The 23,016-nt window shown below is 38.4% G+C and overlaps 1 protein-coding gene across 1 annotated transcript in view; it reads right to left on the bottom strand.

The window, feature by feature from the left end:
* Positions 1-3,914: 3,914 nt before the first annotated feature.
* Positions 3,915-23,016, bottom strand: part of spata20 (spermatogenesis associated 20) — a 56,573-nt gene continuing 37,471 nt past the window's right edge. Inside the window, exon 16 of the mRNA XM_007259141.4 lies at positions 3,915-6,801. Coding sequence (XP_007259203.4) covers positions 6,631-6,801 — 171 coding nt within the window. The 3' untranslated portion in view covers positions 3,915-6,630. The remainder of the gene's footprint in view (positions 6,802-23,016) is intronic.

The following is a 23,016-nucleotide window of genomic DNA, read 5'->3' as shown; positions in this document are numbered from 1 at the left end:
TGTCCAGCCATCTAATATTTCTGTATTACTCAGACACATATTTACAAATATTTAAGTAATTTACACCTGACCTATGCATTACAGTTGCCACCTCTATCCAACCTAAAATAATGATACAGTTAATTTTACAATACCATACTTATTTAGACACTATTCACATTTCAGCATGACACACATTTAGTGGCATTTCTATCATTTACATTTGATTCATTATGACAACCCACAATAATATCAATAAATTAAAGCTCATAAATTAGAGCTCATAATGTTACGGAAATGATAACAGTGTATTTACAATTGAGGAAACACTAACACTGATTTACTTGTTGGAATGCTTTTTTTTGTTTGTTTTTAGTTATTCAGCACCACAGACGCTGCTATCAGTGTGTCAGCGTATCAGCCAAAAAAACAAGAGTTTCTGATAAGTTGCCTCCAGCTATCATTTCTTTAGCTGTCTGTTAGCTTAGCTGAGCTAAAGTAGCTAACTCTAGTTAGCACGGAGCTAAGCTGTGTAAGAAGCTAGTGAAAACTGAGAGATGTTTTAGAGAACAGAATACTGCCTAACATATTAGTGTACTGTTTATTGCAAAAGCCAGTCAGATGGATTTACTTACTGGTAGTGTGAATGGAGTCCAGGCTGAAATTAAGCAGTTCTCTCCCTGGAGAGAGTTACATTGCTGCAGATGAGCCTTGTTTAGCCTGCATCTTAAAGCTCCCTGTAGAAAAGGTTCTGGGGGTGTGTTATGCTCCAAGGAAACACTTGCAGAAAATAGAATTTTACCGCAATCAGATCTGTCAGTAATGGTAAGTAAAACTCACATTGCTTTCCAGAGAGGTGCATGAAAGCATTATTTGAATATGGGGTTCGTGTGTGCAGATATCGGACATTGTGTGCAAAAAAAATTCTGGCTGATCAATCGGTCGATCACTAGTAGAAATGTAAAGCTACGTGTTGAAGGTGACAACTCATAAGTAGCAGTCGTTACAAGTCATTTTTCAACTCACCTTTTCCCAGAAATTGTTTAAAATTTCCTCCCATTTTCACAGGATTTTTCAGGAACTGAAGTCATCCAGTGACATTTTAATTCCTCTATGCTTCGCCTCCCAGTCGGATGCTGAAATGGCTCTGGGTACAGTGGGGCCTCATGTGGCCTTATTATACAGGCAGCTGGCAGAGGTAAGGGGCTACTGTTTGGAGACACACTCACAGTCCTCCCACAGTAATGATCTCCAATGGGACCCATTCACTCTGTCCCAGCGCCGTCTCAGGCAGTGAGGAAGAGGAGGAGACGGATTATGGACTATCCTGAAGAGCACTTTTCTTCTGATGTCCGTCTTCCAGATCTGAAAGGTAGCAGCTGTTCCCCACATTACTTCGTCATGCAATAATATACAGCAAAGATGGGTTCATCTTAGAGAGAAGCAGAACAGTGGAGGTAGCTGCAGGTAACATTTTATAAATGGAAAAAACGTGTAATTTGAATTTCTGTGTTTTTTAGTCTCTACAAGTAGTGGTGGATAATGTAACTGTAATGTTGTATAGTAAAGGTAGACAATATGAGAGTATTGTATTCTTTTTAAGATAAATCACATCAAGGCATATTTTTATGAGTATATTTGGATATTGTCACAATAGCAGGTATCAGAACACTGGTCTGGTCAGTATATATTTCTATATAATGACACTCATCATCTAAAACATTGTTGCACCAAAAAGGAAGCGTCAGAGTTCAATGTTATTCAGAAGCATTATAAAGGTTAACGTGAACAATAACTTATAAAAATTTTGACTGATATTGGAAACATATTTGAGCTACATATACAGAAGTAAAAGCAGGCATCTCAGCATGGAGCTGTAGTGGGGTTCTAACGGTGTTCGAAGATAATCCATTCCAAGCAGCTCAAATATTTCAGCAGATTGTGCGGTAGGGGTGGAGTGTTCATAGCATCCCACATATTTTCAGTCAAGGATAGGCTGACCACGATGTAGTATCTGTGTCTTCAAGGCAAGCAATTGAGCTCTTAAAATCACAATATTGAGAGGTATTTTTGCTACAATGATATTCTTGGCAATATGACAAAACTTTTTTAATTTTTAAAAATCATTTCAAGAATACTCTACTGCAACAAAATGGGAAAATTTCTTTTTTTTATACAAAAAGCAAAAAGGTAACGCCTCTAAATTAATATGACAATATTTCAGGGTATTTTTGCTGTAAGGATACTGAAAACATTTGGCGATATTGTTGAGCAGGATGGAATATGATATGACACACCCCTACTCTTGAAATAGCAGCAGTATGTGGGCGAGCATTGTCCTGTTGGACTAGCACAATGAAGTGAATGTTCAGAAAGGGTAGGGCCACTGATTGCAGGACCTAATTAACATAATGTTGGGCTTGTAATAAAGACAGAAATTGTGTGACAACAAACAAATTCTGGCTAAAGTTATCCATGTAAAAGGCAACTCTGGCAAATATCACATCCACATTCAATGAAGAAGGTACCACACATAAATATAAATAAAACCTAATAACTTAACTTTTTTTAACATTAATTAATTATATATATTTTTTATATTTCGACCAATAAAAAAATAATAGATTTTTGCTCAGAAAACCAATAAAATATATATATATTTTTATTTTTTTAAACACCGTAATTTTTCCTCTATCGCTTTGTAATATTACAGCATTTTCGCACTATAAGGCGCACTAAAAATCCTTTCATTTTCTCAAAAATTGTCAGAGCGCCTTTTAATCTGGTGCAACTTATATATTAAAAAAGGTTAAAAAAAAATAGGTTTATTAATAGTGTGCCTTCTACTTAGGTGCACCTTATAGTGTGAAAAAATATGTTTGTTTGTTTTTTAAGCAAAATTTAAATTGCAAAATATACCACGAATCCAATTCAAGTTTTGCAATGTTATATTTAGGCTAAAACCTCCACCCTTTACCACAGTCATAAAATCAATGTGATTCAATGCGGTGTGTGTTTTCCTACCTAGTTTTCTCCATGTGAAGAGCAGAACTGTCACTGTTCCAGACATTTCTAAAGGATTGGACACGTCCCTCAGTGACAGTGTACCTCTCTTTATCAAAGCAGCTGATATAGACGTGAACTGATGAGAAGAAAAAGTGACTGCAACACAGCTGTACTCTTGACAAAGGCTTGAGTGAAGTGAGGACAAGACAGAAGTAGAGCAAAGCCCCCTCCTCGCTGGCTTCATCTGCAAAAAAGCTCGTTTGCCAGCTCACATTTACTGGGGGAACGTGTCTCCCAGCGGATCTAGCAGGGAGGGAATTGGCAGTCAGAGGCAGCGTCTACCAACGGCAAATTTGTCTGCTTCAACTCGCTGTGCTATTGTGCGTGGGCAGGGCGGATTTTCTGCCTGCCTCTCACTCTCTTGCTCTGTTTCTCTCTCTCTCCTTTTCTCTCTCTCTTTCTCTTTCCTGCTCTCCTACTGGAGATAAGACTGAAGCAGAGTCTCAATGGCAGAGTTTTATTCATTGTGTTCTATTTCCCCGCTTTTGTTTCCAAAAGAGACAGCAGTGCTCGCTTCCCTGCAGCCGTACTGCCATCTCCCCATCCGCAGCGCACCCAAGCCCTGTGCTCTGTGCACACGCACTCTAACCACATGCAGCTCAGACAGGAGGCTGGAAATTTCTAGGAATACTTCAGAATGGCCTTATGAAATAAGGGGAAGGATGTGATTTGCACAAATTGCCTAATATTGTTGTTCTGTGTGGGTGGAAGTGGAGAAAGAGAAGCTGTCTCAGTGCAGTGCGAGAGATGCTCCTCGAGGCACCTTTTAAATTACCAATCATGCTCATCCCAAGCAGAGACTATTAAACTCTATTCATCAATAGAAAATGAGCAGAGAGTGCGCAAAAAGCAGAGACGGCACTTAGAAACAATGTTACTCAATGAGTATTTACTATATTCAGTCAAGCTAGAGCTCAACATATGCATACATTGTATGTTTCAGTGCTTTAAATACTGAGATCTAGTGTGCAGAACAGCGGGCTGGTTTGATCATTCACAGTGGATGGACAGCTTTAGAAGGACATGCTGATACTTTTCAGCCCAATCCTTTTTTCTATAGCACTCAATTCAGTCGCAGGAGAAATGCAGGAGATGATTTAGTCAACTTCACAGAATTTGAGCTCCATAAGACTTCAGCAATGGGGGTTTTGGGGTGCAGGAAGCTCTCACTACAGGGTGGTCACTTTCAGAGTTCATTTCTACTATAATGGTGCACATGAGGTACAATCTTTCTATAGACCAGATATGTCTTGAAGTACATTTCAGCCATGATCAGAAAAGAAAGGAAGGAAATATACTATGCTGTCAGTTACAAGTGCATTTAGTTTGTACCTGCATCTATTAACCTCAATTTAGTCTTAGCAGTTGCTAATTAATGCCTAAATTAGACATTTCTAAATGTTTAACTAGCTTCATTCATCATGACCTTTAGTAACACACAACTGGAAGTCTCTAACATAATAAACACAAATACATGGCTTTTTAGTTGCAATAAAACACAATAAACACTGTTATCACTTGTTGTGCAAAGTGAATTGCTTTATATAAGACTATTGGGTTATTAAGAGTTTTAAAGTCACTAATACATCCAGAAGTTTTCCATGTTCTATAGAGATGTTCTACTCATCATACGTAAGTACTGTTTAAGTCAATTTGCATCATAGACTATAGAGTGGGGCTGGGAGGTTAACTGAATTATTTGATTAATTGAATTACTGTTTTTAGCCATTTTTAAAATGAGTACATCTTTACATATAGAAGCTGCCACAGGAAGTCTCAGTAGATACACATTTGCTTTTGTCGGAAAGCTGTAAATAACTTTTTATGTGACAATGATTTTCGTATTTTACACTTTTTCTTATATTTATGTGAAATTAATGGATGTAATGTTTGCACCATGTTTAATATAAAAGCTGCTTGTAAGGTTGAAGGGGGCTTTTAATTCTGCTTAACAGCTTGCACATCTCTTTAAATGATGCTGTTTAAAAAAAAACACTAGTTGTGTAAGAATTGAGAATTGCTCATATACACAAAATGTTCTTATTTTTTAATGGAAGTCATTGTAAAAAGTTTTTAATTCAAAGTTATTTTGGCACATTTCTATTGGTCCAATTATCACCGACACAATATGAATGGAGATATTTGTGATAAGCTGGCTCCGTTATGTCAGTATTTGTTCCATATAAGAATATGATTGATTCTACATATAATAGTTCTTAATTTAGCCTTGTAGTTCAGAAAACTAAAATGATAGCTAATGATATAATTATGTAAGTTAATTGTGTACTAATAACGGACATGATGAATGAAGCTAAATTTCTAGTGAATTAATCAATGATAAATGTCTAATTTTGGCTTTATTGAACAAAAAACAAGACCCTAAAACTTCTCTAAATCGTGTTCCTTACCATAAAGTGTTACCCATTCACTCTGCCCATCATGTATACCTACCATGTTTATTGTTGGGACACTTTGTCACAACTGTAAGCTGTACATATGTTGCTGCACAATATATCAGTCCCAGGCTTTATCCTGCCAGCCCCCTAGTACAACATTTAGTCTGGGTAATGTCTGAGTGAGCCAACATTTGAAAAGAGCAGGAATATTACTTGGGAAGTGTCAGTGGGTCACATCATGCTTATTATATGTGGTACACAGGCTCCGCCTCTTGCCTAAATCACACAAAACAAATTTTCGTTGGCAAAAATGATGGATGTACACTGCCTGTGTAGAAGAAGGGCAACTCCAGATAAGGTCCAGATCAAATTCTCAAATTCATAAGTGACAATTGCATGTAATAAGAGGCCAACACAGAACCACAGCTTACTGCTTTACAACTGAACTTTTTGAGAACTATGATCTAAGCAAATGGGACTACTTTTATTGCCCTCATATTTCCACACTTTTCTTAGTGAGGTGGTGTTTTCCAATCCTTTATCCTACAAAGTCTTTCAAACACACAGTAATGTTTCCAACATTTTGTGTTTTTGTTGAGCTTTGGGACTTAATGTTCTTGAATGGGTCTGCCTGGACTTACTAAGAGCATTTTACCTCAGTGGGAGCAAAGGTAAAAGCAAAGGTTTGCAAAATGTATCTCTGTACAGAACATTCCATTACCTGCTACTATGGTAAAATAGTACCATAAAATGCTGGTGGTAGAATGTCCTGTCACTGTTCCATGTTGCCATCATCCATCTACCATCGTTAAACCTCTCCTAATTGCCCTATTGGGATCTTTTACCTGATTTTAAAACAGTGTTTGTGGGCTGTGCGTGCAGTGAAACCAACACTGGTGGTGACATTTTAGTGTGTACTTAGACTGCTTGAGCGTAACAGGCCCTGCAGACCTTCTGGGACCTGTTAAATGGCTACTGATAAACTGTGCAGCAACAGATCGGCCACAGTCAGTACTAGTATACCTAACGTGCACCTACATGGCAGGTGTTTCTGATAAACTGAACTGAACGTAGGTTCAAGGGAAGTGCACCTCAGCTTATGATTCAGAGTTTCTGGTGACTGCTCGCACCCATACAGTTCTATGAGATATCTATGCAGTCTAATGTGGCTACGTAAGAACCCATGGTGTCACTCCAGCAGCAGCCTCCTGAGCTCCTGAGGGCAAGTAACAGGCAGGGCGCAGGCGAAGTCCTGACACACGTACGCCGTGGCTTTGCCTTCTTGCTGAACCAGGGAGGAGAGGACGGGCAGCTTCTGGTAGAGGTAATCTTCTGTATTCCCGTCCGCCAGGATCAGAACCTGATGATAGAACATGGAGAGAAATGGCAGTGAGAGAGGGGTTAAAGATAGAATAGGAGAGGGAATGAGGGCATGGAGAAAAAAAAGAGGACCACACAGAGAAGGACTGTGGAGGAGAGAAATAACAATGATTGTCATAATGATGCCAATTAGGCGGAAGAATATAGACAGCGAGTGGGAGAGGGCGGCTGGAGAGACACATCATCTTAACCCAGTGTAAAATGTACAACTCCATATGTCCCTTTGGTAATAAACCATGATAGAGCAACCGAGAGGGATGATTACAGTGGCAGTCCCATCAGCGGCTTATGTCTAGTTGAAAGAGTATATATCGTATATATATATATATATATGGCCCTCTCTCCCACAGGGGGGCATGCAGAGTCAATGAAGCCACTACAGCAGGAATGACCCTGACATGACTTTGACCTGGAGTCGATATTTAGCAGAAATAAAATGGCATACACATACTCTGGACTGCTGCAATACTCTGTATGCAGTTACAGTATGTCTCAGACAGATATAAAAATTATAACAGGTGTGGTTTGTTTAGACACTGGTTCTTGCGACAAAAGGCACAGTCGGTCACACCTAGTAGTAATTGGAGGGACACTAACAGCTCAGTGATGTGTAAAAAAAAAAAATCCTCCTGCCACATTTTGGTGCATTTAGGTTTGTGCCTGTGTGAAACTAAACCAAACAGAGGGAGAAAACGCTATAAGTAAAAAAAAAAAACTCCTCAACTGATCCGGACCATAAAAATCAACTACAGGTGTGAAAAGACTCTTTTATAGTCAGCAAATCAAATTCTAATTCAGAAATCCTTACAATCAAGCTGAGATGTTTACAATAAAGTAAAAAAAAATGTGTCTATCCAATTTATAATGCATTCTTTATATGAATTTATCTCCCCTCAAACATACAAGTATATACTAGTATTTTAACTGACACCACTAATATACAAATATAATGAAATTTTACATTTCTTACAGTCATTCTTTTATTTACATTTAAATATCCACTAATGATTGACACCACTAATTTACACACAAAAAAAGTTTCATTTGATTCCAGCAACCCCTTCCTCACAAAAAACAGTTTGTGTGTCTTTAGCCACAGACGTCTGCAGTGAGCAATAACACGCAAAGCTCAACCTTCAATAATTCAACTCACTCAACTATTGATTCACTCAGTTGGGGTTATCACATCTGTCCATGTTTTCTGACTCTCGTACAGAGAGAGAAGCCTGAAATAACTCAATCAGGGTAGAGGCCAGTCAGGGGGTGGCTGACAGTCAATGGTTTTCTGCAGGTCCAGTTAACACAGCAGCAGGGACGGACAGCGATGTGGTCATGCTGGGTTTAGACTTCCACAACAAGAGGGAAGACCTGACTGGCATTCGCCTTCCACCCAATAAAAAAGCAGCGGGAGGGGAGACACATGTAGGCTGAGCGCAGAGAGGAAGTCCGAGCCACCCAGGAGCAGACGCGGACTGGAGGGAAAACAGCCAAAAAGAGTGCAAATATTCTAGCTGTTACTACCTCGACCAAGAATGCCACTGCAGAGTACCCAAAGACAGTTGCAGTTATGAAGAAGACACTGCAAAATATGACAATAGGTTACATCTCGGGACACAGCTCAAGAGGCAGAGAGGAGAGCCGGCGAACTGTAGAATCCAGTCTGCTGCAGCCAGCAGTTCTATTTGCTTTCTCTTAACCTCTCCCGACCGCGAAGAAGAAGAAGTTCCATGGTGTGATTTTTTTTGACAGTCATGGTAACAAGTCAACCCTCTAAAACCTGTTCCCAGTCACCTAGGCAGCGCAGCCTCGGCTGCTGCAGAGAAGTCTCACTTTACTGCAACTCGGAGGCCATAGAGAATTCCGCATCATTACCTTCCCGCGAGCAGCCCGGAGCAGCTTCCTGTCAGACGTGTGGGGACATCACAAGGCCTGTCAGCAGCCAGACTCAAAGGGCCATGACAGTCCACCAAGGCAGCACATCAATAACAACATGCAGACCAAACACTCGCCGCCGAGAGACACTCCGGGGTTACGCAAGGTGATTCTTTTCTTTACAGCTTGTGTCGGAGCTCTGTGTCACTCTGCAAAACACCTAAACATCTCTTCAGTCTTATACAGTCCCTTGTTAAAATGCTGAGTTTCTGAAACTGCATTAGTAGAAAATCTAAATGAATATGGACACTAGGTTTACCTGAGGTGTTTGGACACCTTCTCATTCAATGTTTTTAAATTAATACTGAATTCATACAATCTATGAAGCAACACATAAGGAATCATGTAGTAACTTGAAAGTGTTAAACAAACCAAAATACCCTGTGAAGCATTTAGGTGCATTTTATTCTGAGGCTGGAAACGCTGATGAACCTATCCTGTGCAACAGTGGTAACGCTTGATCTTCCTTTGCTGGGGCGTTCCTGATGAGAGCCAGTTTCATCATAATGTTTTTGATGTTCTTTGCCACTGCACTTGAGGACACTTTCAAAATTCTAGTTTTTATTTTTTGTATTGACAGACATTTAATCCTTAAGTTTCTTTTCTTTACTTAGTTGAGTAGTTCTTGTCATAATATGGTTTAGAACATTACTCAAATAAAGCTATTCACTGTATACCAACTCTACCTCTTCACGACTTTACAACTGATGCTGTCAAAAACACATTAAGAGGCAAGAAATTCAAGTAATTAACTTGACTACTTAATGAACAAATCAGAAAAAAATCTAAAGATTAAAATTGGGCTGGCTTCTACCAAAGAATAGTGATCCTAAACACACCTTATCATCCATAGTAGAGTGTTTTAAGAGGCCCAAGCTAAAGGTTTTGCAATGGTACTCTCCCAGTCCACAACCCCTTCGCTTAATTTAATTCATAATTTTCACATATTTATACTGTATTTTTTTTTATCCATGTAATTCAAATGTGATTCAAAGTGTATGTAAAGTATAGTCTGACTGTCGCAAGAATCAGAAATCATGGGCTCCTCTAAGCAGCGGCCCCACACCTTTTTCTTAGTGCACCAACGCACAACGAGCACATCCACAACGAAGTGCCCAAGATAAAGGTTTTGTCGTGGCCCTCACAGCCCCCCACAACGTCATAAAAAATATATATGGATAGACTTTAAACGTGTGGTGGATCCAGAAGACTTTCAAGCAAACACTTCTTAATCAAGCTACATTACTGCTATCCCAGTAGACATCTGGCAGTTTAGTATATCTGACAGCTGTTTATTTAATCCTAAGAAAACACTATTTTTTACACTATTTAATCTTAATTAAATGCATTCTGGATCATTTCTGGATGAACTTTTTAGAGGCTGAACTCCGTCCTGTTGACCTACATGATGGTCAACAACCACAAGCAAAAATAAACCACAAATCTTCCTATCTTGTGACTCATTCACGTTTCCATTACTGGTGGAGAGGAGCTGGAATCCACCCCATTCCTGCACTTCATTCTCTATCTGAGCTCACAACACCACATAGCTGGTAAACTGACTCCTATCTCCGAGCTGTCTGCATCTCCACACAGAACACACAGTCCTGGCCCTGAATTCCCAGGAGCTATCTAACCCAGGATTCCATCACTAGAAACATGTACTGATATCCATCTTCCAGTCTGTCAGCTCATTCTCCTGCACACCTAAACACACATACACACAGATGCACACACACGCTTGATTAGTCTGGGGAATTTCATCAGCTTTGTCTCCTAGCAGGACGGAGCTCCTCTAGAGAGCTTGAGGCTGTCAGCACAAGCAGGTGGAGCACGCAGCCATTACTCATTCAATTATCTGCCGCGAGTTTATTTCGGAGCGCAGCGGTGATGGAGCCTCATTTCCGAGTCTCCGTTACCTTCTCCAGAGACGCAGGCTAATGTACAATCATGTGGTGTTTCCTCAACTAATGAATTAATGCTTACGAGAAGCACGTAACACTTGGAAGCTGTTATTATTGTTGTCTACACAACTTCATACACTCTTAAAAATAAAAGTGATTTCATCTTTTTTTTTGAGGGATGCCTGAAAAGAACCAAATTTCGTTTCTTAAATAACCATATTTGTAAAAGAAATTGGATGTTTAGGTAATTTACACATCTTTTTACATTACCCCCATATTTTGCCACACTCATTTTACAGAGTATGCTCCACCCATGGTTATACCCTAGGTAAATATGTTCTTGTATTGGTTTTCCTCCAAATAAAGAGGAGTGTAACAGCAGTGTATGTATGGACACTTGGGTGTGTTTTTCAAACTTGAAAACTTTAAGCATAGACGCAGCTCTCCTTTTTTGGAAGGTCAGGGATATACAGTGTTTGGTGTCCCAAACACTTTTTTAGTGTTGTGTTGTAGGTCTGTAGTTCTAGTGAAATTCTCCTCTACTGCCAATAATTAAAACACCCTCTACTATTAATTTTCTACATTTATTATCACTATGGTTGAAATCTATATCAACTGATCAGGATTTTTTTGCCTTCATGAACAGTAAATAATGTGGATATAGTATATGAGTAAAAGGTAAAGGCGGTTGAACACTGGACGCATCATATCACGTCACGTACTACAGGACTACGCAGCACCAGTCAATGTAGTGCAAAAGTGAAAGCACCTTAACGAATAATTCTTTTAATTTGAAGGTGTTATAGTGTGGCAAACTAAGTATATAGGAATTATTTATTACCTAATTTGTCTAGTTTGTTGATCAGCTTCTCCTTATCCATCACCACAGTGAAGTTTCTAGAGAGCAAAATGTGACGTTCTGAACTGAAAGCTTTTTTTTTAAATAGTAAAATACTTGTCAGAAATCACATCATGAAAATACTGTGTCTTGTATCGTATGGCACATGAAGTAGTTAAACCCATTAAACCTCAAGCACTCTGAGCTTTGTCTTGTTATGTCAGTGAAGTAAAAAAAAAAGAAAAGGTAATTTCTCCCACTCATGCTTTGTCATTAATTTAAACCTTCAGCTAGCTCACCAATTAGACAGGACCATTTATAAACAAATGTCTCACATGGTTATCTAATAAAACAGAATTTGCTAAAATAGCTACAAATGTAGCATATACAGCTTAAAAACCTCTGAAATATAATCAGGAGGAAAATGGATGATCACAACCATCAAACCAAACTGAACTGCTTGAATTGTTGAAGCGGCATAAAGTTATCCAAAAGCAGTGTGTAAGACTGGTGGAGAAGAACATGTCAAGATGCATGAAAACTGTGATTAAAAACCAGGGTTATTCCACCAAATGTTGGTTTATGAACTCTTAAAACTTTATGAATATGAACTTGTTTTCTTTGCATTATTTGAGGTCTGAAAAGCACTGCATCTTTTTATTATTTCAGCCATTTCTCATTTTCTGCAAATAAATGCTCTTAATGAAAATATTTTTATTTGGAATTTGGCAGAAATATTGTCCCTAGTTCAATGTTCATTTTACTCAAACATTTACCTTTAAATAGCAAATCAGATAAACTGATTCAGAAACTGAAGTGATCTCTAAAAACTTTTCAGAGCTGTATTTAAAATATTATCACTTAAATCTCTAAATTCACTTGATTTTCCACTTGATTTAAAATCTAGTTTTATCCATCGATTCCACAATTCCATGCATGATAGAACTCTAAATGCCTAGAACATGCACAGTGCCTACAGATATGCCTGTACAAAGCATAGTACAGTGCAATTGTACAGAAGCACATAATTGCATCTGTATTCCAGCACACTTACTATCAGCTCCATTAAAAACAATGGTTTTGAATTTTTAGAGTGCTGAGACATGGCACATTCACTGTGTGACCTCCTTAAAAAGGTCAAATGCACGAGTATAGAATATCTTCACCCTCATGTCTTTATTTTTGCCTGATCTGCTCTTGTCTGCCCACAGTCTATGAGAATTTAAACCATGTACGAGGGTGAGGAAATCCTTACACAATCGAAGCATTGGTGTATCTCTAGATCTTTTCAAACTCAGCCCACAGAATGAAGGTGGCCCCGTCTCATGGCGAGTACAATCAGAGCACATACAGTGTGTAACGAGGGCGAGCCACGACCCGGCTAGTTTTCAGCTAACTTAGTTTAGAACAGAAGAAGGTCTGAAGGTGTGCCTGTCCTCCTGAACCCCTCCAGCTCTTTACTGTAGAGCTGTCTCCTGGGCTCCTCATTAATTTCTCACTGGCTTTCTCACTGCAGCAAAGCCAGCGCAAAGCACCCTTTTCCCCTGAGAAGGAACACCTGGGGGAAGGCTCTGATGGGGATAATCAAAGCCTCAGCACAAATCTGGGGTTAAAACCTGGTCTTTTCACGCTTCTCTCCCTCAGGTTACCTCCCACAATCAAAGCAGCAGCTTTACAACTTAGCTAAAAAGCAACCGGCTGGATTTTACAGAGCGGGGCATTCTCTCATCAGTTGTTTCATTGAGGTGAAGACTGAAACAGTATTGCTTTTATTACAGTGCACTTTGTAAGTAATTGGAAAATGGCACTTTTTTTTTTTTTTAACTGAACTCCAGCGCAATTTATTTTAAATGAAAGAAAAGCAATGAGGTTAAAATGAGGTTAATGCATTAACCTAAGGTTTATGTATTATAAAAAAAAAAATCTATGGTTCACTCAATATAGAGGTCCTGGATTAATATCACGAAAATTAAGACTCACACAGGGGTGACTTTATCAGGTGTGCTAAAACACACACAATGTGCTTTTTTCTGTACTTTTAACTGTACTGTACTGCGAAATATAAACTCTATGGGACCGTTTCTTAGATAGGAACCTCTTGGCCTACACAGCATTTTGAAAGGAATTTTTTCCACGCCTGAGAAAAATATTTCACACTTTACTGTTGCATTCGGACTGCAATTGAAAAAAACAGGAGGACAAGAGAGTTTTTTGTCTTTCTTAGTCACATGACATTGCATTGTCATGTGATATCAGGTTTTGCACACAGAGAACAATGGCTGTTTACATGGATCTCCGTGGAAACACGCGCCCAAAATGTAATTGTGGTGTGTGGCAGTGGACAAATAGCTATTTTATTAAATGCGAGGTGACGAAACTCAGCGATGTAAGTCTTGATGGGACCAACATTAAAGGACGACCACAGAGTTCAGCAAAAAACAGTAGGATGTCTGAGAAAAACACATACATGGTCATTCCGGATGGGAATAAAATTACAAAGGACCCCTTGAGAGACTAGAGCCCTATACGGGCAGGAATGGTTTATGACTTATAGTTTAGCGTAATCCCTGTCTGGGGAACTGCCCATACATGTTTAGGCTCCATGATTCCTGTGATGCAGAGAACACAGATAGATTCTTAAAACGTGAAAAGAGGCATAAAAAGAACTTTAGAGTGAAAATGAGGCATAAGAACAAACTTGAGTAAAAATATTTTAAATCATTACTATTCTCTCCAAAGTACACAGTCAGACTTGTAGCTATTTCAGTGAAAGCAGTTCCTGGTGGTAAGTTAACCGATCATGCTAATAACATTAAATACAATTATGCTAAACACTGGAAGCTAAACGAAAGCTAAAGAATGCTGCCCAGACCTGTAAGATACTCATATGGCTTGTGTTGAATGTGGATGTGATTTCAGCTAGTTTAAGTCACTTTTCACTGTTTACTCTGACATTTCCAGCCGATTGCTGCCAGTCACGATTATTACCACTCACTGCTGTCCACTGTCCACTGAAGGTGATAATGCCTTATATGATGTATTCCCAGTCTATACCTGACACTGTGAATCAGGAAACATTACATGCTTAAACACACATTCACAATTTGGAATGTCTCTTCTATCTGGCATCCACTTTCAGACCTCATTCAAACTCCTATAATTAAGGTTGTCCTACTTTGTGCATGCTGTCCAGTGTTTCAGCTCACTCACAAGATAACACCTCACAACATACACAGGAAATAATGTTTTATGGCCCTACTGTTGAGACAATGCATCTCAAATACTGACAGCTAAAATCCATATGTACTGGGAGAAGCCAATAACTCAAAAAACTAACTCAACTAAATTCTCCTAATTCTCCTAAAAAAAAGTGTTTTTTTTAATCAGGAGGCTGTTCCTCTTATGTCTTTCCGAAATTCAGCAAACAGATGGCTGTTGAGGAAATGAAAGGCCTAAATATAGGTGGGTGGAGGCAGCAGGGCATTCGTTATGACATTAATTAACAGAGACAAAGACCCTGTTTATTCTGACAGGGTCTGACGTAAGAGAGAGGGACAGGGAGATGACACTGGTCCCTTCAGCAGTAATCTAGATCATAGTCCCACACACCTGAGGTTATGACTCTGCGCTACCTGCACCACGGTTCAGCAGAAAGTGAGAGCCTGGGTGTGAGTGTGAGAGCATGTAGGACATGACAGCTGGATGTGTGTGAACAGAAGTGTCAACAAAGCAGAAGTGATGACTTTGTAAATGTCTTTGCTGTGCTGTTACTATTACAAAATGCATTTAGAAGACTAAGAAACCATGAAAGTCTGAGCAGTACAGTGGTTTAAACTTAAGTTCAGAGGAGCAGTTTTCAATGTAACAAATGACTGAAATACTACATGCAAAAATAAAAATGTATTTACCTAAAATTATATTCACTTTACTTCTCAAGTCACATGTTTTTTTATTTATTGTTTTTTTTCTGTTTGGTTGTGCTGATTATGCTGATATATTGTCACCTCAGCAATTTACTAGTGGATATTATGGCACGGATGGACACACCTTAAGGCTTGCCAAAGACTTAATGAGCACAACGTTTTGAAATAAAGCTCTATTATTGCGTCCAGCTGAGAATTTGACATTCAGAACTAGTATTTTAATCTCATAGCAAAATGCTCATACTATGTAGCAGAAGCGATTCTAACCCCCCTCCACACACACACCACACATACCCCGCACAGGAGAGGTGAGTGGATCATTTCAAAAGAAATAGAATCATTTAGATTCGAATCAGACACACACAAACTATTACGTACAGGGGACACATGTGTCACTTTCATTTGAAACATTTTTGGGTGTTATACACAGGAAATTTGGCAGTGTTAAATCAACACTGTTAGTGTTAAATCAACACTTATTAGTGTTAAACTTTACACTCTCAGTGTTAATTTAACACTAATAGTGTTGATTTAACACTGCCAAATTTCCTGTGTATATATATATAATATATCAATTTTTTTATGACAAAATGCTCCCACATCTGCATTGTCCATTATCTAATCTAATATAAATAGCTAATAGCTTATAGCTAAAAGCATAAACCTATTCAAAACCTCAGTTTGGATTTTTCAGGGCATCTGCTCATGCTGAGCAATGAAATCCCACTATTTATTTTCACCTTATTCTTGTACTTGAACCTGCTGGAACAACAACTAAATATTCATGGCTGACTGGCTCATGTACACACACACACACACACACACACACACAGACACACACAGACACACACACACACACGTCAAACAACAACAAAATAAAGAGTGCTGTATAATGTGTGTAAGCCCAGCAAATAGTCAGTGAAAGAAAGTGCATAATTATTTGCTCGGTAAGGGAGACTGCTGTATTTTCAGTCTTAAAATTCTGTTTAATGATCAACTTTTTCAGTGACACACTTCTGTTTAAAGACAACTTTTTGCTTTTTTTTTTGCTAAGCCATTTTGGCATGTTTTTGGCATTATTGTTTATAGGTAAACAACTAACAGTACTTTAAGAATGATCACTAAGAATTTAATCTTAATCTTAAAATAGACATGAATTCTAGTAAGTTAACTATTTCGTTTGTTTAGAATAGATATTGGATAGAACGGATTAAAAAGCAAATTCCACTGATGGTTCCTGGGTTGTTTCCTGCCTCTGACAGATCATTTTATATCATAAATGTGCAGTGTGATGTGATGATCAAGAAGGTTCTGAATTTTGATATCTGAAATGTAAAAGAGACACATCCTATTGTACAAACCTGTCAAGGCAAATAAGACTAGTTACCAAACATGACCACACATTTCTTTAACAAACTCTTCTATAATGTTCTGTTTTTACACTGAAACAATGTGAGCTTCAAAACCTTTTAGCACCAATATCACTTTGTAGCCTCTCCAGTAACTCAAACACAGCGGATAGAAAACTGTAGCAGGGCTTTCAGATCTACTAATCCTTTGTTGTGTTGTTTGAGAGTTGGTAAGCCCAGCTTAGAGTCATGCTGTGCTAGATCGCCTTCTCCTGCTCTCTCCCTCTGTCTCTCTCTGTCTGCTTGCTCCTCAGGCTTCCTCCCTGAACCTCGCTGGCTGCTGTCACGTCTCCAAGGTCTTGTTAGAGTATTCGTCTCTGTAATCAGACTTAGGTGAAAACTCTTTGCAGCCTCAAAGGCCAAGCCCTGAGTGTACCGAACTGCCTATATACATGCCCAAGCCAACCACAGAGACAGACACACACACTGCTCTTTCTGTGTTACTGATTTGGTAAAACAGAGTGGGAGTTTATACTGAGACAGTCTAGATCGAACAAAACTCAAGGCTTTTCCTGAAGCGAGTCGTTTTAGTTCAGAAAGTAGAAAACCTTCCCAGGATTTATTTCAAACTGTCTGGAAATCTTGGCTGTGTGATTAAGTTCATTTAGTCTAGACTGCTTTGTTAATTCTTGTGTGTATTCATTTGTTGACACAGAAAATTTAAACCTGACTTTTCTGTTTTTGAAATGGAAAAAAACACAACATTCAGGGCCTTATTTTAGCGAAATTTCAGGCAAGCTGACCACCAAGCACAGTGCAGCTTGATTTAGGGCGTGTCAGTGTGTCTTTGTTATAGAGAGACTCGTTAAAAATATAAAATAAAAATAGCAATGAGCATTGTGAAGCGTCTTGTGCAGGGTGTAAAATAGGGCCCCCTGTCTTTCACTATATAATTTTTTAGGGAAATCTGAAGCTTTATGTATCTGCTATATGTGTCTAAACGACACAGAAAAAACTGATTGGGGTACAGAACTAAAACATACGAAGATGATTTTTCTGTTTCTTTCTTAACACTTTTTCTCAAATGGTGCATAGTCATCAGAACGTTGATCCCGTTTCTCACTGCTACTGTGTTTCAAAAAAAGCCAAATACCAGGAGGTTACAACAGTGCTACACCTATTTCCATTCCAGAGCTGCTCTCTACTGCTTAAGAAGAAGAAAAAAATCAATAACAACCCTTAGTGATTCTCATTCAGAAACGATCAGAAACTGATGAAGCATATGTGAGGGTATTTGTAAGCGTGTTTGCAGTGAGCGTACATACGATAATACAAATTAACTGTCACTTTGTATCAGACTCACTTGTTTTTTTTGTTGTAGAGCTGTTTTAAATCGTCTGTTTCCTTGTTGGCTGAAAGGGACTTTTCTGCATAGGTTTGAAATGTCCTGCCTGTGTGTCTAAATTGTAAAGCTCTTACAATCGCCTACAAGGTGATGACAGAACAGGTTCCTTTCTACCTGCACTCACTCCTGAAGGTTTACGCCACCTCCCGCCCACTGCACTCCTCCAATGAACGTCGCCTCGCTTTACCAAACAAACATTCACACAAAGCAATCCAGACTGTTCTCATACAGAGTTCCCCAATGGTGGAACAAACCATAGCAAAGAGCACTTACTCTCCTAACACCTCTAACTAACTACCTTCCACTACCAAATTAAGAGAATCTCTCACTATCTTTAAGGAACTCCTGAAGACAGAGCTCTTCAAAGAGCACTTACCCTCCTAACACCTCTTAACTAACTACCTTCCACTACCAGATCAGGAGAATTTCTTGCTATCTTTAAGAAACTCCTGAAGACAGAGCTCTTCAAAGAGCACTTACCCTCCTAACATCTCTAAATAACTAACTACTTCGAACCTTATTTCATTCTTCCCCTCCTTCACTCCTCTATCCCACTATTTCCCTTTGACCTCCTTTAGGCCCTGTCTAAATTTTTTTTTTTTTACCTTTATAACTTCTATTACTTAATGTGCTTCACTATTGTAAGTCTCTTTGGACAAAAGCATCTGCCAAATGTAATGTAATGTAAATCACAGCCATCAGTCTCTTGGGGCTGGATGCTCATGATTCTATATACCAGGGCTTGGATGTTTCTATAGTCTGTTATTGCGTAGGCTCTGCATCACAGCTAGGAAGGCATTGTAGCTTGGATTTTTAAGAAAGCAGGCTTCCAGAGGAAATCTGTATTGAATGTGGAACTTCATAGGATTTTCTTGCAGGGGTTTTTTTTCCAGTCACTGGAGTGACTACTTCATAGCTTGGATGCCTCTCGGACTAAAGGCCAATTTATACTGCTGGGTTGAGTCAATGCGTTGTCTACAGTGTTGTCTACAGCATAGTCTGCACGAGTGCCCTACGCAGCTGCCCACATTGATACGCAATCTACCCCCCTGAGCGTCGGCAGCTTGATGGCAAAGCTGCATGAACGGGGTTTCGAACCTGGGACCTCCTGCTCATATTGGCAGTGCTTTAGACCGCTAGACCACTTGGCGCGTCTTAACATGTGACTTAAATGTGGCTTGAATAATTTGGATACAGATTTGTATTTGTTTTACATGCATCTTGGGTGTGTTTCCTCTAGCATTTTAACATGATTTAGCATAATGTGCATCAACTATAGGGCCGGTAATGGACAAGCACACTTTATAAAATATTGCCTCAAAATTGTTCAAATACTGAACACTAAATCTAGATATCTCATTAACACAAAGCAAAACATCAGTGCATGATATCCTTGCCAAGTTTGTCTCAGGAGACGGAAGCTGTATTACCACAGCGAGCAGCTAGTTGCCATCATCAAAGAGATGGAAGAGTCGTTTGGAAGAATTGGACGCTATACTGGAATCATATCTTTGCCACAGCAGCTCTATTACCACAAACTGAAGCCTGATTACAGAATGGGGACAAAAAAAATCTAGTCCATCTCCATATTTTAAAGTTGTGATTTGTGAGATTAACTGATTAACATTGATGCAAATGTGAATGAAATAAATAAGTGCAGATGAGACTGAAAAAGCAGAGGATTCTTACACAGTTCATTCCCCACAATTAAACCCCTGTGCCCTAAAATGAAGGAACAGATGACACAATAATTGGATTTAAATTAAAAACACATTCTGTAGCCGGGGAGGGTAATGTGTCGAGGAAAATGCATTTTCACTTCTCTGCTCCAAAACATTCAGTCAATACTCGAAAGGCTGAGATTCATACAGCTGTAAACACTGGGCTGAGTGTCTGATAAGACTGAACATGCTATGAGCACATGAGGGAAATTCTACAGTGTTAACAGTGCTCATGCTGGAGTAAGATATTTTTCATGTTAATCATAATCACGAGCATTGAGAGAAAAATAGAAGGATTTTTTTCCCATTTAGAAGGATGTATTCTGTCTATCATTTATAATTAAAAAGCTGAATAAGCTGAAGGTGAATACAGAAACATTTTGTACTGTGTATTTTGTATTTCAATCTGCGGTTAATTAATTAAATTCCCTGTCTTGACTTGTTCAAGCCTAAATGAAGTAAACACCCAGAAACTCAACTAATGCAAACTTAATAAGGCTAAACTGTGCAAAAACACACACCAGGATGCAACTGAAAATATCTCTACACTACATCATCTGAATGTGTCTTGTTACATTAGTGACACACTACACTGTAAAGCTTAAGAAGTTTTCCATGAGAGAATTTCGGAAAAGTTAAGTAAATATAACTGTTTTATATATATACAGCTCTGGAAAAAAATGACGAGACCACTTCAGTTTCTGAATCAGTTTCTCTGACTTTGCTATTTATAGGTATATGTTTGAGCAAAATGAACATTTAAATTTTTTATTCTATAAACTACAGACAACATTTCTCCCAAATTCCAAATAAAATTATTGTAATTTAGAGCATTTATTTGCAGAAAAAGAGAAATGACTGAAATAAAAAAAGACACAGAGCTTTCAGACCTCAAATAATGCAAAGAAAAGTTCATATTAAAAAGGTTTTAAGAGTTCAGAAATCAATATTTGGTGGAACAACCCTGGTTTTTAATCACAGTTTTCATGCATCTTGGCATGTTCTCCTTCACCAGTCTTACACACTGCTTTTGGATAACTTTATGCCACTCCTGGTGCAAAATTCAAGCAGTTCAGCTTGATTTGATGGCTTGTTATCATCCAGCTTCCACTTGATTATATTCCAGAGCTTTTCAATTTGGCAAAATCAAAGAAACATTTTTAAGTAGTCTCTTATTTTTTTCTAGAGCTGTGTGTTTGCTTAATTTCTACTATTTAAGTGTAATTAAAACTCTGTTTTATTTACTCATCTTATCTTAACTTTAAATATCATTGTAACAAAGTTATGTAATGGCTGTGTTCCCCCACCACTATCTTGCCATGAGAGGATTGCCTATAAAATGCCTGCCTGTTCACGCAGGCAGAGTTAGCTTTAATTAGTTTCATGAGTATATTAGTTTTTGTTTAGTAATAGAGAATGAACTGTCTGCATCCTTTTTGCTAGACCACTTTGCCATTACATGGGAAAGTAAATCCAGCTCAGAGTTTCTTCATTGCAGCATACAACCAGCATAAAATCACACCTCACAGTAAAGAAAAAGGAAACTGAACTTGTTTAGGCAATACTGCCATATTGTGAGGTTGCTGTAAGGGGCATACCAATCATATAAATTCAATAAATTATACCAGGAACCAATAGGGAAGATGCATAGATTAATATGGTACTACAATATTATACTCAGTATACTTTACTCAAGTGTTGTTCACTTCTTTGATACGAAATTAGAACTTTATTAAGATATTATGATTTAAATAAAGTTGATAAAAGAAGAAGTGGCTTTTTTCTAGAGTGCTGAAAAAGAGCTATTTAACTTGTAACAATATCAGAACCCTTTCTAGTACTTTATCAAACTACCAACACCAATTCATATAACACCAGTCAATTAATTATTTAAGAATTCAATATGTTCTTCGCATTTTATATAGATGCTACGAAGGGTTCTTAGAACTACAATATGCCATAGAAGAAGCACTTTTGGTTTCCAATTTAACCATGCTTATAAAATAATTGTGTGAGTCTGAAGAACCTTTAAATTGGTAAAGAGCAACTTAATTTACACTCTGTTTTTAAACAACATTAAATTTTTCAGCAGCATAATGCTTATCCACAAACAGGTTTTCCAAAATGTTTCTGCCAGATTGCAACACTTCAATGGATTGTAGCAATTTGCAGAACCAAATCCAGTAATCCAGTGCAGAGGGGTTTAAACCTGAACCTGAATAATTATACTGTAATAATTATAGCAAACCTAATGAGCCACTGCTAAGTGAAAATACTACAATAACAAGCAGTAATACCAGAGGACCAGTACTGAGAACCATTGGCTTAGTGTATTTTTCCCCAGTGTAGAAATCAGATACATAACATAAATACCAGAAAATCAGATCCATGGACATTTTTATTTTATTTTGATTAACTAATATTAAGCCAAATACCTTTGATTTGATTTTATAATTGAATGCTTTATTGCTGGTTTGGCTGTTGCCCTGATGAAACACAGATATGTTCTAGAACGTTTTGCCGCTCAGCTCATCTAAGGGGACTTGTTCTGGCGGGAACATGACGTCAATACATACCCTCTTATTGTGCGCACACTAAACACACTGGCACACTGGATAAAATCATGAAACGCTTCTTTAATAATGCTCACCACACTGAGGTCTAGTTTATCATGGGGACAGTCTAAGTGCTGTTTGGGTGCTATACAGTCATATAAAAGGTCTTAGGTCATTGCTGGCCAGCTGCATTGGAGTGTATTGGAGAGCCCAGTGTCTTTCTACTGTCAACCTGCGAGCGGGAAATCTCATCACCTGCATAGTCTCTGAGCTTCCGACAGTAAAACTCAATTTCCTATTCTGCGCATGGAAGCAGATCTTCATGGCTTTAATATGTGGCTGTGTGTGTGTGTGTGTGTGTGTGTGTATTTTGTGGCTTGAGAGATATTGATATATTGACGCATTTATACTTCCACTGTGGAGAAATATATGACTGTAATAAACATAGTATTGATGGTATATTGTTTAGACAGTATAGCTAGACCAGTAAGGATGGCTCTATTTGGCTGATTTAGTGAGTAAAGATGATAATGATAACTCTTAAAGGTAATTTTAGTTCTGAGTGTGC

This window comes from Astyanax mexicanus, chromosome 15 (assembly GCF_023375975.1).
Source record: "Astyanax mexicanus isolate ESR-SI-001 chromosome 15, AstMex3_surface, whole genome shotgun sequence".
Classification (NCBI taxonomy): domain Eukaryota; kingdom Metazoa; phylum Chordata; class Actinopteri; order Characiformes; family Acestrorhamphidae; genus Astyanax; species Astyanax mexicanus.
The sequence above is the reverse complement of the archived record's forward strand: the minus strand, read 5'-3'. Positions and strand labels throughout refer to the sequence as shown.